Below are 16,048 nucleotides of genomic sequence, written 5' to 3' on the forward strand. Positions count from 1 at the left end.
GAGTGAATTATAAATGTATGTTTGTTGTTCAATTAAAATAAAAATAAATACATTTAAAAAATATATATATATATATATATATGTTTGATGTGGATGACGTTAATGGGTTCTCGGCATATTGAAAAATATACACGACGCGAAATAAACAATAATTCAGAAATATATCTCCTACTATTCACGCTAAAGAGTAAAAACAAACCACGAACTGACGAAGTTTACTAAAAAAAAAAGTATGGAGTCGCCTGGCTTTGTTTGTCCCTCACGAACTTTGACCTTGATAAATTGGACATGCGCAGAAGCCAACTTCGAACTGGTCCATAGAAAAGAAACTTCATTCCCTTGGAGTACATGAGGTATGATTATTTCTGATATGTATGTGAAATCAATGTGTTTTTGTAAGTTCTGTTTGCTTGTTTTATTAGTTCTGACGGCATCGTTGGTAACGTGAAGAAGACGCGGCTAAAATAAATGTATCTGAGCAAAACGACCGACTTGAGCCCTGATTAAGACCTCGGAGGGAGTAACATATTGACTTGACCTGGTGCTGGAAATTGTTCTCATTGTCTCCTTAACTTGAGCACACGAACGCCAGAAAATTCCCCGGCAAGTCATTAGAGAACATTTCAGTTGGTGAGTAATTGGTTTCAGTTTTGCAGACATGCTTTTTTTCCTTTTCTTCTCATAATGCTCTCTGACTGCCGTGTGCTTTCCACGGAGTGCTCAGACTCCAGCAGTCAAAACAAACACTGTCTTATTAGAGGCAAAACTCTCATGGAAAAAATAGCTCAGGCCGAGCCCATGCTGGTGTCTGTGACACACACACACACACACACACACACACACACACACGCACACACACACACACACACACACCCAGTATAGAACACACCCAAGTCTAAAACAATAGAGGTGGAGGCTATTATAAGAAGTCCCCTTAGAGTCATTATTGTTTGACTGTGTCCAGGAATAAGCTTTCATGTCATTTTCAAGTCATATTTTCTTCATAATACCTTTAAAAAAAAAAAAAAGACTAATGGATCTGCTTGGTAATGCATGATGTCGTTAGTAATTTTTTGTTTTTTTTGCATCGTATGACCCTCTGTTGTAAAAATAGCCCTCATCCATTCCAGACGTCTAGGCTATTTTGAATTGGGGAATCTGTTTTTAAACATAACTTCCTGTTGAGCTGTTCCTCGAGTTAATTTGAATGGAACGTCGGTTAAAAAGTGACCTTTTTCATTCAACGTCGTAAATTAAAAATGTTTAATTAGGAGAGACTATTTTGTAAAACGTCCGATTAATTTCTCTTAAGGATTTGTGTAAATTTAATAGAAAACCTGCAAAAATGTATTAACTATCTGAAAAGCTCATGATCCAAACAGTAGTGTGCCGTCAGGGCCAGCAGGGCCTTCTCTGCTGGCCTAACATAACCAGAAATCATGATTAGAATTGAAGATAAAAGTAATTTTTAATTTACTTTCCCTAAATATCTAAAAGTATTCATATTATCTTCATATTATGCTCCTTCCAGCACTGTTGTTTTTAGGTTATAGCGTTTTTATCCAATCAGAATTCAGCTAGCTTATGTTGCCATGCTGTACGAAATCTGCCTGAGGCCTTCAGAATCAACAATGCGGGCGCCCGTGCACCTGAAGTGAACCGACACAAACATTTGACAGACAATGTTGGCCTACCCCGGGAGCTAGCTCAGCTGTCCCGGCAATGAAATGTGAGTTCGGATATTTTATTTGTTTATTTTTTCACGTTTAATATGTTTTTTGCAATTTTAATTTTGACAGTACCACATAAGATATGTTTTAATTGCTGATGCGGGTTTATTGATTTTTAAATGCGCCAGAAAATAACCCGTTTTGGACAATGCCCAGTAGTGCTTAAATGTGTTTCTGTATAGTATTTCTCCAGCAATGGTCATGTGGTGACATCAATTATGGTATTTTGAGAGGTAATCATTGAAGTCGGACATCACTGAAGGCCTAGGATCCGAAGCATACCACATCATGTCTTCTGTGGGATGTATCACAATCAGGGCTATCACAAATAATGAGTTAATCCATCCATCCATCTTCCTCCGCTTATCCGAGGTCGGGTCGCGGGGGCAGCAGCCTAAGCAGGGAAGCCCAGACTTCCCTCTCCCCAGCCACTTCGTCCAGCTCTTCCTGTGGGACCCCGAGGCGTTCCCAGGCCAGCCGGGAGACATAGTCTTCCCAACGTGTCCTGGGTCTTCCTCGCGGCCTCCTACCGGTCGGACGTGCCCTAAACACCTCCCTAGGGAGGCGTTCGGGTGGCATCCTGACCAGATGCCCGAACCACCTCATCTGGCTCCTCTCGATGTGGAGGAGCAGCGGCTTTACTTTGAGCTCCCCCCGGATGGCAGAGCTTCTCACCCTATCTCTAAGGGAGAGCCCCGCCACCCGGCGGAGGAAACTCATTTCGGCCGCTTGTACCCGTGATCTTGTCCTTTCGGTCATAACCCAAAGCTCATGACCATAGGTGAGGATGGGAACGTAGATAACCGGTAAATTGAGAGCTTTGCCTTCCGGCTCAGCTCCTTCTTCACCACAACGGATCGATACAGCGTCCGCATTACTGAAGACGCCGCACCGATCCGCCTGTCGATCTCACGATCCACTCTTCCCTCACTTGTGAACAAGACTCCGAGGTACTTGAACTCCTCCACTTGGGGCAAGATCTCCTCCCCAACCTGGAGATGGCACTCCACCCTTTTCCGGGCGAGAACCATGGACTCGGACTTGGAGGTGCTGATTCTCATCCCAGTCGCTTCACACTCGGCTGCGAACCGATCCAGTGAGAGCTGAAGATCCTGGCCAGATGAAGCCATCAGGACCACATCATCTGCAAAAAGCAGAGACCTAATCCTGCAGCCACCAAACCAGATCCCCTCAAAGCCCTGACTGCGCCTAGAAATTCTGTCCATGAAAGTTATGAACAGAATCGGTGACAAAGGGCAATAATGAGTTAAGTCATGTGATAAATCACCAAAAAATGGTTGCATTAATCATGCATCAACGCAGATTAGTCATGCAATTTATGTTGAACGCACATGTAGGGATGGGTACCGTATCTGGTACATTTTTGGCACTGACCGAATCCAGCCGTAAAATCCTACAGTTCCATGTTTCAGTGCCTTGGTTGTGCATGACGTCACGTCCGGTTGCTGACTCACTGGCTCTTTGCACTTGGCGATTATCGTATTTTTCGGACTATAAGGCGCACTTAAAATCCTTTTTTTTTTGTGTGCCTTAAGATTTATTATTATAGTAAGAAAAATTCCTTACTATAGCCTAATGTAAGGAATACGTTTGGTTGAGCTTACCCACCTTGAAGCAATTTTATTTGGTACATGGTGTAATGATAAGTTAAAGTTAAGTTAAGTTAAAGTACCAATGATTGTCACACACACACTAGGTGTGGCGAAATTATTCTCTGCATTTGACCCATCACCCTTGATCACCCCCTGGGAGGTGAGGGGAGCAGTGAGCAGCAGCGGTGGCCGCGCCCATTTTTGGTAATTTAACCCCCAATTCCAACCCTTAATGCTGAGTGCCAAGCAGGGAGGTAATGGGTCCCATTTTATAGTCTTTGGTATGACTTGGCTGGGGTTTGAACTCACAACCTATCGATCTCAGGGCGGACACTCAGTGTGACCAGACAGGACTTTGCTGTCCGTTTAATGTGGGGCGCGCACGCACGCATGCACACACACACACACCGCACAGTGAGCTAACGTTACGCTAAAAGCTAATTAGCCTTCACCTCAAGGACTGCGAGCGAGCTGAGCTGCCGCTTATGTTTCTAGATTAGTGTAATGCCAGCAGCTAAAAGCAACTGCGTGAGAACGCATACTCGAATATCACGATATAGTAATTTTCTATATCGCACAGAGACAAACCCGCGAAATATCGCGTATATCGATATATTACTTATATCGCTATATCGCCCAGCCCTAATTCAAACCCTCCCAAAATATTACACTATATACATCCATTCATACTTTATATTACTTTCATTTACTTTCATGTAAAAACACTCATTTTTAAGGTGTTGCGATTTCTATTTTATTTTGTAGTATTAGCGACTTCCTCCTGGTCAACTTCTTTTCACATTATCGAAGTGCGCATGCAAGTGACGTCGAGGCCCCAATTGTGCGCGTTTACACTGGAGTCTAATAAAAATCACATTTACTTGCAGTGTAAACAGACAGATGGAAAAAATCAGATCTCCAAAAAAATCTGATTTGGGCCACTTTGACCTGCAGTGTAAACGTAGTGTAGTGTCATACCTGTAATGTAGATGATACTCAGAAATGTGATAATGAAACAAGCTATAAGAAAAAGAAAACCGTTATCATACTCAGCACATTTTTAAATGTTGCAATCAATTTTTTTATTTTATTATTAACTAGATGAAGCATGCGTGTCAATGCCAAAAACATGCACCTGGGGATAGGTTGATTGGCAACACTAAATTGGCCACTGTGTGTGAATGTGAGTGTGAATGTTGTCTGTCTATCTGTGTTGGCCCTGCGATGAGGTGGCGACTTGTCCAGGGTGTACCCCACCTTCCGCCCGATTGTAGTTGAGATAGGCTCCAGCGACCCCGAAAGGAATAAGCGGTAGAAAATGGATGGATGGATGGATGCTCCAATGGTGAAGTTGAACTGAAATCCTATAATTTTTTTTTACAATTGTTGAAGTAGAGCACACAATTCCCAAACAGGCTGAATATTTTGAAGTTAGAACAGTTTAAATCAGACGAAATGTGGGAGTTGTGGAACTTTCAAAAATGTCCCATTGATTTCAAGACACAAGTCTTCATTGTTTTTATTACATTTTTATTGAATTCATGGTATTATGAGAAAACTCCTAAATATTCCTTATAGAAGACAGAACTATCACACTAACAACCTGGCCTGGTAAATACCGTCACTTGCTAAATAATTTTAAACAACTTTTTGTTGTAGAGATACTTAAATTAGACTTAAAGGCACTTTTTTTTTTCTTGTTAGCACAAAATCACACTCAACTTGGAAAGTGATTCAATGACTTGACTAACTGCAAAGTATTTGCAAATGCAGATTTAGTAGGATATATAATACAACAATGCATCACTGTTTGAGTGTTAGCATGCACCACCCCACCAACAACACTTTTTTTCAACGTTTTCCAGTAACCCAAGCCTTTCCCAATATTTCCTTTTTGTACCAAATCCTACTTAATTCTGAATATTTAACGCGCTTCCTTTTCTTCTTCCTGGGTCTTCTCTCTGGCCATCATCAACGACCGCCTCTTCCTGCTGGAGAACGCCCCCACGGGTCTGATCTTCATCTCGGTAAAGTCCAGGGACGCCAGGTGGCCCGTCCACGGTTCCCAGTTTATTCCCTGAGAGCCAGGAAGGTACGGAAATTTGAAAATTTGAGAAACTGGTTCAGAATACATTAGAGCCACCACTTTCTGATGCCTTCTATTTGGCTTTTTCTTTGGCTTTTTGTAAAATCATTATGGCAAAGGGGAAAGTGGTGCAGAATCTGTGAAAGTGGTCCACACGTATATTTTAACACTTGAATAACCCAGGAACAAACTAATTGACCTTACCTTCACTTCAGTGGAGATAAATGTTTTGAAATATGAATAAGTTGGAGTATTTTGAATGTTATTTCCTCTGTTGGGGCACAGAATTCCTGGCAGCACCCCGACCACTATATAATACAACTAAATTCAGGTAAAACTACTCACCCCCTGACAGGCACCTTATGGAGAGGGAACAGGAAGATGTTTGCAGAGCAATACTGTCATCTAGTGGCCTCTTATAGGTATTGGCTTTTATGATATATAATGTATGGCATCTTAAGCCACAATAATGTAAAAGTGTGGTTCAATGGCGATAATCACATTTTCGTGAATTTGCCACGACTGGTACCCTTCGGTGGTGGCATCATAAAAAGAACATGAAAAGCCAACAAGAAAGCAAAGCACAGGTTTGAACTGTTGAGTTTCTGTTTGAGGCATAAGGGTTAAAAAGTGAAGTGCACCCACCAAGCTGTGCCTGTTGTCTCCCCATTTGCCATTGAGGTTGGCCAGGTGACAGTTTTTGTACCACCAGGCGCCACGGTGCGTAAGGGCACAGTTTCCCAGGGCGATGTCGTTGTCCGAGTCGATCGTCGTCCAGGGACGACCCTGGTGGTAGGTCATGGCATCACCTGGACAACAAAACAAAACAGACTTCAGTAATTATAATAATAAAACAACTATTAATGCTAAGGGTGTCCCAATGTGATATGATATTGGTCCGATATCAGCAAAAAAAACTACGCAGGGTTAGTATTTTTATTGTATTCAGATGAAGTCATTTACAAAACGTATTTATGGTAGGCTATAGACTACTATGAGCTAGCTAGCAGATACACAACAGCTAAGCACAAAATAGCACACAAGCTAAGTGTCCTTGACTGAACAGTATTGCAGTCCAAAACACAACATTTGTCAATATAAACAAGAATCGTGTGCAATCTAAAAAACAGCGTGTACTATTAGTGGGCGTGTTGCATGTGATCTACTAAGACTGTGTGTGCAACAGAAAAGTGGTGCAGACCGCCTTATTTAAATGAGAATTTTGCATGTACTGTACGGGGGATCCCCACGGAGACACTCTCATTGTCTGCACATTCATGTTATCATGCTCAATCGGCTGCATTTTTTTATTTTTTCCAATCAAGCAGGACACATACACCACTTTTTATGGGCATTTTAGACACAGTCCAAAGTGCATATATATTGAAATTAATCTTTTTCTTTTTTTTATACCGCTGAAGATTCGCTCATTGGGGAGAGGCTGCACTTTTCCGCTCAAGACGCAAAAAATGCATACTTCGATAACTTTTTTTCATATAAGAAATGTTTTAATAATACATATATATACTACATAAAAAAATCTAGAGTCATTAAAAAAAATTAAGGACACCAAAACGCATCAATTCAATTTGTTTTAATCAGCCCCTTAAGGCCTCTAGCAGCTATAAAATTATAAAATGATGTTGCTGAATGGACAATAAGTCTATTTTTTTATTTCTAACTGTCCAAACGTGTAGGTCGGAGGATTCTCAACGGTACATCGTCTGTCTTGGTAGCGCGAGCACCGATCCTGCTGTTTGCACGTCCTTCTGACACGTGCTAAATAATGCTCGCAAAACGGTGATGAGCGTTGATGAATCACATTGCGCGTGCTAAATAATTATACTTGCATCTTCTCCTCCCAGTATTGTGGCCGTTTTGATGATCAACATTTATTTTGCATATTAATGAAGACAGAGACGCAAAATGGATTGCACGCTTTATTCTGCTCACTTAACAGACACAATCCACTTTGCATACGTTTAGTAGATCAGCTTTGCGTGTGCTATCAAGTTTGCACGTGTTTTAGTACACGCAGACCTTTAGTAAATCAGGCCCAAAGTCTCAGAGGGAGAAGCATATTAGAACATATCCAGTAACAAACGTGTCCGCATCATTCAACTTACTGCACTATTAGCTTAATTTAATGTATCATTGTGACCGCTCGGTATCGGCAAACTTCAAAGACTGCATAAGCCCATTCCAGATGTTCAATAATGAATAAATTAGTGGTTTTTTGTTTTGTTTTAATACAGTACCTACCTGTGTTCTCAGAGTATTTTCTCTTGATACATTTTTTTTTAACATTCCACACTACAAACTAATACAAGTATTTGTGATATCGTAACATATTGGTATCGGTGTAATGTTTTTGTGTGCATGCAGAGTTTAACCTGCGGTCCCTCTGTAGTTTCCGATGGAGAGTTTGAACTTCTGCTTGGCGGGGGCCACCTTAAAGCTGTCGTAGACGGCGTAGGCTCTCTCGGAGCCTCGGCCCAAGTCGAACCTCAGCTCGTACTGTGTGGGAGTGTTGGTCAGCTCGTAGATCTTATCCAGCCCTGGCGGAACAGAGCGTGAATTTTTCTTTAGTCAGTCTTCTCAAGGGACAATAGAAAGTGAACTTTGGCGTACTTCAGAGTACGCTGTGCACAGCTTGTAAAGCATATAGCTGTCTTATCTACAGTCCAGTTAGATAATCTGGGGCTGCCGACACTGTCAAGCTGTACACTGGCTACTCTTATGGAAATGACACTTGTGTATAACTTAACGCTACACCTTACCAATCCAAAACTCGTCCGTCATGTTGCCAAAGCCAGCCGCGTATTGTCGCCAGCGTTTCATGAAGTCCAGTTTGCCGCTAGTACGACGCTGCAGTACCTGAAAGAACGCCACTTATTTTTGACAAAGGTCTACCTAATGTTATGGCCACATCAAAAAGAAGACAGTGTACCAGCCATCCGCCTCCGTAAGAATCCATGTCACAATAGGCCTCTATTGGTTTGGAGCGCTCGTTGTTGACATACACTGTGTAGACGCCGCTCCTCTTGTTGCCATTTTTCATGATCTGAAGACAGTCCATAGGGAAGGGGTACTGGATGCCAACTACATGATGATAGATTTAATTTTAAAAAATACGTTAAAATGTCAAAATCATCTTGCACGGTGTCTACAGTCAGACCTGCTTTGAAAATAGTTTCCACCATTCTGCTCCTCTTGTTGCCTCTGTAGGCGATGATGCTGACAATGTATCCCTTGCCCATCTGGACGCTGGACATGGCAAAGGTACTCTCTCTCGACCCCAGCTGCATCTCAACAGTCTGAGCACCAAATAAACATAACAATGATGAAAGGAATCTGGGAAAAATGTGCAAACTTTGCACAGAATAGGACTTGAATTGAACTGGTGTATTGAGGCTGCAGTGCTAACTATTCTTTCACCATGTCATGAGTATTCTAGTTTTGTATTTAAAGGTGCAACAGGTGTAGTACAGTAATAGGAGCTTGCACTTAATTGCCACAAGAGGTCAGCCTTGTACAGAAAAGTATGGCCAATGCAAAGTTGAAGGCTGACAGTTATAGTGATATGTGCATAAGAAAAGAGGTTTACAGTTTGTGTGCATTGGGCCCCAATTTTATAATAATAATAATAATGAATGAAACGCACTTTACATTTGATAAAATCGCAAACAGTTTTTGTTTCATTGTTGTTAACATTATCTTCAACGCACCTCCATGTTGCCCTCCTCATCCCTAAAGGTGAGGATATAGCCTTCAATGTCAGCCAGAGGAGGAGTCCATGTCAACATGGCTGAATCCATGGTCACATCCAAAGCCTGCAGGTCCTTGGGAGCGTCGATCTCTGTCAGATACATCACAGCAGACGTCGCATCAATCATTCGTGCAGCTACGTAATATTGCACCTCATTATAGTTTGGATTGTGGGTGCCGTAAAGCGTGAAATTGCTATCATAATTATATTTTACTTAACATGCATGTTGGCTTAACAGCATTCAGTTACCTTCTGTTGCTGAACCAGTTAGTAGCCAATCTAGAAAACATTTACCATCAGGCAAACATTTAAAATGTGTTTAAAATAATATATAAAAGTAAATACTTATGTATATTTCATTACATTTAAATAATATGAATTATTAAAAATAACAACAATAAATGCATACTTTTGAAAACAAATACTTTTATGCGTATATTGGGGCACTTGGTGTGTCCAAAAATGTCTCAAATGAAAATATTATTTACTAAGTCTGACCCCTGATGGATAAAATGAGTCATTATAATACATATCAAAGAATGCAAAAATCTGAAAAATAATGACTACTACCTTAAAATACCCAATAGTTATATATGTTTTCATTGGTATAATAAGGCACTCTGTTAATCCAAAAATGTTTAAAATAAAAATATTATTTTCTAAGACTAAAACGAGACATTACACAGTACAGAAATGTTGTTGTTTTTTACGTGCTAATTAAAACGGCCAGTTCATACTTATTCTTGACACAAAGCTACGTTTGTTCCAAGTCCTCCAGCATGTGGCTGCTGATTCTATTGACATTCAGCTACACATCATACTGTAGTTGACCTCTCGCAAGGCTTCCCTGCCAAAATAAGGAATTCTGCTACTCCCTGCAAGATTTTCCGTGGCTTTGACCAGGAATGAATGAATATGTGCAGTGTATAGAAAGCCAAGGAATGTGGAACGTTAGTGGTACACCTGCAAGAAATACCTTCATTCAGTACAATAATTAGTAGTTCTGCTTTGACAAAGATATTTACAGTTGCTATTCATTTAATATCATATTTTTTTGTTGTGCTTTTAGTTGGCTGTTTTAATGTTTTCAGCTAATCTTCTACACTACTGCATTTGAAAAAAGAAAAAAAAAATCATTAAAATCAGTTGTGTGTGTTGGATCAACCTGTCTCCACTTGTACTGAGATCTTCCTGCTTCTTCTGGCCCCTTTGACTGCCCAGACGTAGACTGTGTAGACCACTCCGGGCCTCAGACCAGTCAGACTGTGAGAATCGACCTCTGGTCCGACACGGATCTCCCCACTAGAGCTCTCAGAGGAGCTGTGGGTGAGGACATAGCCGTCGATTTCTGCCAGGACATGTTCCCAGGACACCTTGAAGCTGGTCTCGGTTTGCTCTCGGGCTAAGAGGTTAGCGGGAGCGTCCAGTTCTAGAGGAAGAAGTTATAGGTAGATGCAGTTAAAGCTACTGATGCTATGACTACAAGAAGTGTTGTTTCAACAACTATGAGGATTAGTGACGAAAGTGCGCTTTTTTATTCTATTACACAAGGTGCCGGTTTTAATTAATAACTGGTAGGATGAGCGATCACACGTAGGATTGTATGTTTTGTGTGAGCGAGCGTACTGCAAGGTTTGATTTTGTAGATTAAATTTAGTCTTTCTGTTTATGTGTTAAATGCAAATGCAAAGTGCAGGTTATCATTGATAACTGGCAGTAGGTGCGATCACATTGACTATAAGACATATCTACGGTACATTGTATCGCATGTGTTGCATGAGCAAGCGTACTCTGGGTTTCGATTTTGTGTATTATTTATAGCTTTTCTGTTTTGTTTCTATTACACAAGGTGCTGTTTTTTTTTTTTAAATTAATAACAGGCAGGAGGCGCGATCACATTGATTATATGACACGTCTATGTAGGATTGTATGTTTTGTTTCAGCAAGCGTACTGCGGAGTTTGATTTTGTAGATTATATCAAGTTTTTCTTTTTTTTTGTATACTGCAAGGTGACTATCATCATTGATAACTAGCAGTAGGTGTGATCACGTTGACTATAAGACATAGCTACATTGTATTGCATGTGTTGCATTAGCAATCGTATTCTGGGTTTTGATTTTGTGTACCGTATTTTCCGGACCATAGGGTGCACCGGACCATAAGGCGCACTGCCGATGAATGGTCTATTTTTTTATCTTGATTATAAGGCGCATTGAAGGAGTCATTTTATTTTAATTGTTTTCTAAATTGAAAACACTTCCTTGTGGTCTACATAACATGTAATGGTGGTTCTTTGGTCAAAATGTTGCATAGATTATGTTTTACAGATCATCTTCAAGTCGCTTTCTGACAGTTGCTTCCGGATGCGCCGTTTTGTGGGCGGTCTTATTTACGTGGCTCACATTCGACAGCGTCTTCTCCCCGTCATCTTTGTTGAAGCGGTGTAGCGTGCAACGATGGAAGAGGAAGAAGTGTCAAAAAATGGAGCTAACTGTTTTAATGACGTTCAGACTTTACTTAAATCAATAACGGAAATGTGTCCCATTAAAAAAACGTCCGAGTTCCGGTCTAATAACTAAAGTTCTTTGGGTGAATAATATAAAGTCACTACACCGGTATGTTTTAGCGCTTTCATGGCGAGTTTCCTGACAGATATAAGTAAGAACTTTTTACACTACTTTATATTAAAAATGGCAACAGCAGAGGATAAATGTCCCATAACAAGAAAATAAAGAAAAATAAAAAGCTTATCAACTATGGACGCGCGCAATTTTTCAGGATTCATGCAGATACCAAATACAGATCAGCAAATACCAGAAGGTAAGAAAAGTTGCTTTTGCATAATATCGCAAAACAAAACGCCAGATAATATGTCTTACCTTATACACACACCATAATAATACTCGTATGTTTAATGCGCCAACAATCCTTCAAGCGGTGCGGCTTCATAGCTTACCAAAGTTGTACTAAAACATTTTGATAGATTTGTGAGCGCCGTGTGTAATGTTCTATATTTTCAATGGAACATTTAAAATGTTGGTGTTGTTTACTTGAGACCCATCATACACTTATCTCTTATGTTTGACTGCCATCTACTGGTCACACTTATCATTACACCACATACCAAAAAAAATAGCTTCGAGGTGGGTAAGCTCAACCAAACGTATTCCTTACGTTAGGCGCACCGGGTTATAAGGCGCACTGTCGAGTTTTGAGAAGAAAAAAAAAGATTTTAAGTGCGCCTTTAAGTCCGGAAAACACGGTATTATTTAAAGCCTTTCTGTTTTGTTTTTTTCTCTATTACACAAGGCAGTAGGAGCGATCATATTCATTATATGACACGTCTATGTAGGATTGTTTGTTTTGCGTGTACGAGCATACTGTTGATTTTGATTTTGTGGATTATATCTAGTCTTTCTCTTCATTTCTATTGTGCAATGTGCTGGTTATCATTGATAACAGAGAGGAGATGTGGTGGCATTGATTATATGACACTTCTACATTGTATCACATGTTGTGGGAGCAAACAAACTCTGAATTTTAATTTTGTGGATTATTTCCAGTCTGTTTTTTTACATCACACAAGGTAACTATTATTAATAACTGGAAGGAGGTGTGATCGCTTTGACTATAAGAAATATCTAAGTCGTATTGCATGAGCAAGCATACTCTGGGTTTTGACTTTGTTGAATATATCTAGTCGTTCTATTTATTTTCATTACGTAAGGAGCTGGTTCTCAATAATAACTGGCAAGAGGAGTATTATAATGTGACATATCTACAGTACACGGCGGTCATAAAGCTATAGAAAATTGTTTGAACACACACTATATTGCCAAAAGTATTTGGCCACCTGCCTTGACTCACATATGAACTTGAAGTGCCATCCCATTCCTAACCCATAGGGTTCAATATGATGTCGGTCCACCTTTTGCAGCTATTACAGCTTCAACTCTTCTGGGAAGGCTGTCCACAAGGTTGAGGATTGTATTTATAGGAATTTTTGATCATTCTTCCAAAAGCGCATTAGTGAGGTCACACATTGATGTTGGTCGAGAAGGCCTGGCTCTCAGTCTTCGTTCTAATTCATCCCAAAAGTGTTCTATTGGGTTCAGGTCAGGACTCTGTCAAGTTCATCCACGCCATGAATTGATTTACGCGGACCCCGACTTAAACAAGTTGAAAAACCTATTCGGGTGTTACCATTTAGTGGTCAATTGTACAGAATATGTACTGAACTGTGCAATCTACTAATAACAGTTTCAATCAATCAAACAAAAAACCAGACTCTGTGATCCATGTCTTTATGGACCTTACTTTGTGCACTGGTGCACAGTCATGTTGGAAGAGGAAGGGGCCCGCTCCAAACTGTTGCCACAAGGTTGGGAGCATGAAATTGTCCAAAATGTTTTGGTATCCTGTAGCATTCAAAGTTCCTTTCACTGGAACTAAGGGACCAAGCCCAACTCATGAAAAACAACCCCCCATAATTCCTCCGCCACCAAATTTCACACTCGGCACAATGCAGTCCGAAATGTACCGTTCTCCTGGCAACCTCCAAACCCAGACTCGTCCATCAGATTGCCAGATGGAAAAGTGTGATTCGTCACTCCAGAGAACACGTCTCCACTACTCTAGAGTCCAGTGGCGACGTGCTTTACACCATTGCACTTTGACTTGGTGATGTATGGCTTAGATGCAGCTGATCGGCCATGGAAACCCATTCCATGAAGCTCTCTGCGTACTGTACGTGGGCTAAATAGAAGTTCACAGGAAGTTTGGAGCTCTGTAGCTACTGAGTGTGCAGAAAGTCGGCGACCTCTTTGCACTATGCGCTTCAGCATCCGCTGACCCCTCAGTTTACATGGCCTACCACTTTGTAGCTGAGTTGCTGTTGTTCCCAAACTCTTCCATTTTCTTATAATAAAGCAGACAGTTGACTTTGGAATATTTAGGAGCAAGGAAATTTCACGGTGGCATCCTATGACAGTTCCACGCTGGAAATCACTGAGCTCCTGAAAGCAGCCTATTCTTTCACAAATGTTTGTAGAAACAGTCTCCATGCCTAAGTGCTTGATTTTATACACCTGTGGCCGGGCCAAGTGATTAGGACACCTGGTTCTGATCATTTGGATGGGTGGCCAAATAGTTTTGGCAATATAGTGTAGATGACGTAGTGTTCTTTGTGAATTATTTTAATAATGATTTCTACAGTTGGTTTTGAAGACTACAGCAGGAAGCTAAGAAAACCAAGCTGCATTGACTTTATCTTTCGGAACAAGACGCTGTAAAAGCAATGGAGGAGAACGAGACTATGACGTATAATACTGCAGTGTCCACTGAGCTAACGTCATCATGCTCATTTATTTTTGTTAATTAGAGTCTCATCGTACCCAAATTTTATCAATGGAAAAGTATCAATAGCTTCTAGAGCCATGCCTAGAAGCTAAAGTGTAGTGGACAAACAGACCTGTCTCTGCTTGTGTGGAGGTCTTCCGGCTGGCTTGGCTTCCCTTCACAGCCCAGACGTAGACCGTGTACACAACACCGGGCCTCAAACCAGTCAGACTATAAGAAGCAGCGTCCGGTCCAAGAGAGATTTGTCCACTAGAGCCCTCAGAAGAAGTGTAGGTGAGGACGTAGCCATCAATTTCTGCCTGGACCTGATCCCAGGACACTTTGAAACTGGTTTCTGTCTTTTCCTGGACTAAGAGGTTAGCGGGCGCATCCAGCTCTACATGAGGGGAACGGGTTAATATTGGTAAACACAAGGACATTTTGGTGGTCATTGTGTGGAGAGTTGCAATGGAGAAGACAGCAAAGTTGGACAAATGGGGAGTTTTTTTAGTAAAGTCAGTTTAAGTTAACTTAAGTTAAAGTAACACTGATAGTCACACACACACTAGGTGTGGTGAAATTATCCTCTGCATTTGTCCCAGCCCCTTGTTCCACCCCCTGGGAGGTGAGGGGAGCAGTGAGCAGTAGCGGTGGCCGCACTCGGGATTTAACCCCCAATTCCAACCCTTGATGCTGAGTGCCAAGCAGGGAGGTAATAGGTTCCATTTTTATAGTCTTTGGTATGACTCGTTACTTTTTTAAGTTTCCTAATATATTGTTTCCTTAAAGGGATATTTAAGATCTTAATTTAATTGATTTAATCCTGAATTTGATCACATGGTTATACAGTAGAGGAGCATAAGTGCCGAGGTAGTCAGCCATCTTTTGGTCCATTTTCGCTCTATGAATAAAACAAGTGTAAATAAACAAACATTACTATTTTGTGGGCAAACTACAAAATATAATGCAATCTTAATTTAACAAAATATAGTTTAGTGGCATTAATTGACAAGAAATGTCAACATGTTGATATGGTTGTAATGTTGCTGGAATGATTATAATTTCATTAATACATTTTAAAAACGGCAATAAAAAATAGCTAACAGTGTTAAAACCATGAACTACTTTTATTTATAATACATAAACAATTTGGACAAAATGTAGTTAACACAGATAGTAGAAAAGTGCAAAAGTAAATGTAACCTATTTACATAAATATGTGTGAATTACAGGCAATTTTATCATTATGCACTCCCAGAGTGTGTATGTCTTAATAACATATACATTTTAGGAAATTAATCTAGAAGAATGTACACTGAAACTAAATACAGTGGATACTTGCCTATTTGTGGATTTATTTTCTCTGCTTTAAATTGTAAATAATTGTAGCTTAAATAGAAAGTGGTTTAATGGCGCTGTCTGCTGGGGAAAATGAGTGATGCAGCTATGAATCCAAAGGAGGGCGTTGTCTCACAAGTCAATTCAGTCAACATTTTCTAGCAAGAAGATGCT

The 16,048-nt window shown here is 40.5% G+C and overlaps 1 protein-coding gene and 1 long non-coding RNA gene across 2 annotated transcripts in view; one reads left to right on the forward strand and one right to left on the reverse strand.

The window, feature by feature from the left end:
* Positions 1-295: 295 nt before the first annotated feature.
* Positions 296-10,367, forward strand: LOC133618750 (uncharacterized). Its single transcript, XR_009817334.2, has 4 exons — positions 296-353; positions 423-630; positions 5,341-5,435; positions 8,658-10,367. It is a non-coding gene; the product is annotated as an uncharacterized lncRNA (long non-coding RNA).
* Positions 4,857-16,048, reverse strand: part of tnn (tenascin N) — a 51,398-nt gene continuing 40,206 nt past the window's right edge. The window contains exons 10-18 of the mRNA XM_061979389.2: positions 14,670-14,933; positions 10,364-10,627; positions 9,158-9,288; positions 8,608-8,746; positions 8,380-8,531; positions 8,210-8,306; positions 7,823-7,987; positions 6,075-6,238; positions 4,857-5,420 (exon numbers count right to left, since the gene is read on the reverse strand). Coding sequence (XP_061835373.2) covers positions 5,268-5,420; positions 6,075-6,238; positions 7,823-7,987; positions 8,210-8,306; positions 8,380-8,531; positions 8,608-8,746; positions 9,158-9,288; positions 10,364-10,627; positions 14,670-14,933 — 1,529 coding nt within the window. The 3' untranslated portion in view covers positions 4,857-5,267. The remainder of the gene's footprint in view (positions 5,421-6,074; positions 6,239-7,822; positions 7,988-8,209; positions 8,307-8,379; positions 8,532-8,607; positions 8,747-9,157; positions 9,289-10,363; positions 10,628-14,669; positions 14,934-16,048) is intronic.

Source organism: Nerophis lumbriciformis, linkage group LG19 (genome assembly GCF_033978685.3).
Source record: "Nerophis lumbriciformis linkage group LG19, RoL_Nlum_v2.1, whole genome shotgun sequence".
Classification (NCBI taxonomy): domain Eukaryota; kingdom Metazoa; phylum Chordata; class Actinopteri; order Syngnathiformes; family Syngnathidae; genus Nerophis; species Nerophis lumbriciformis.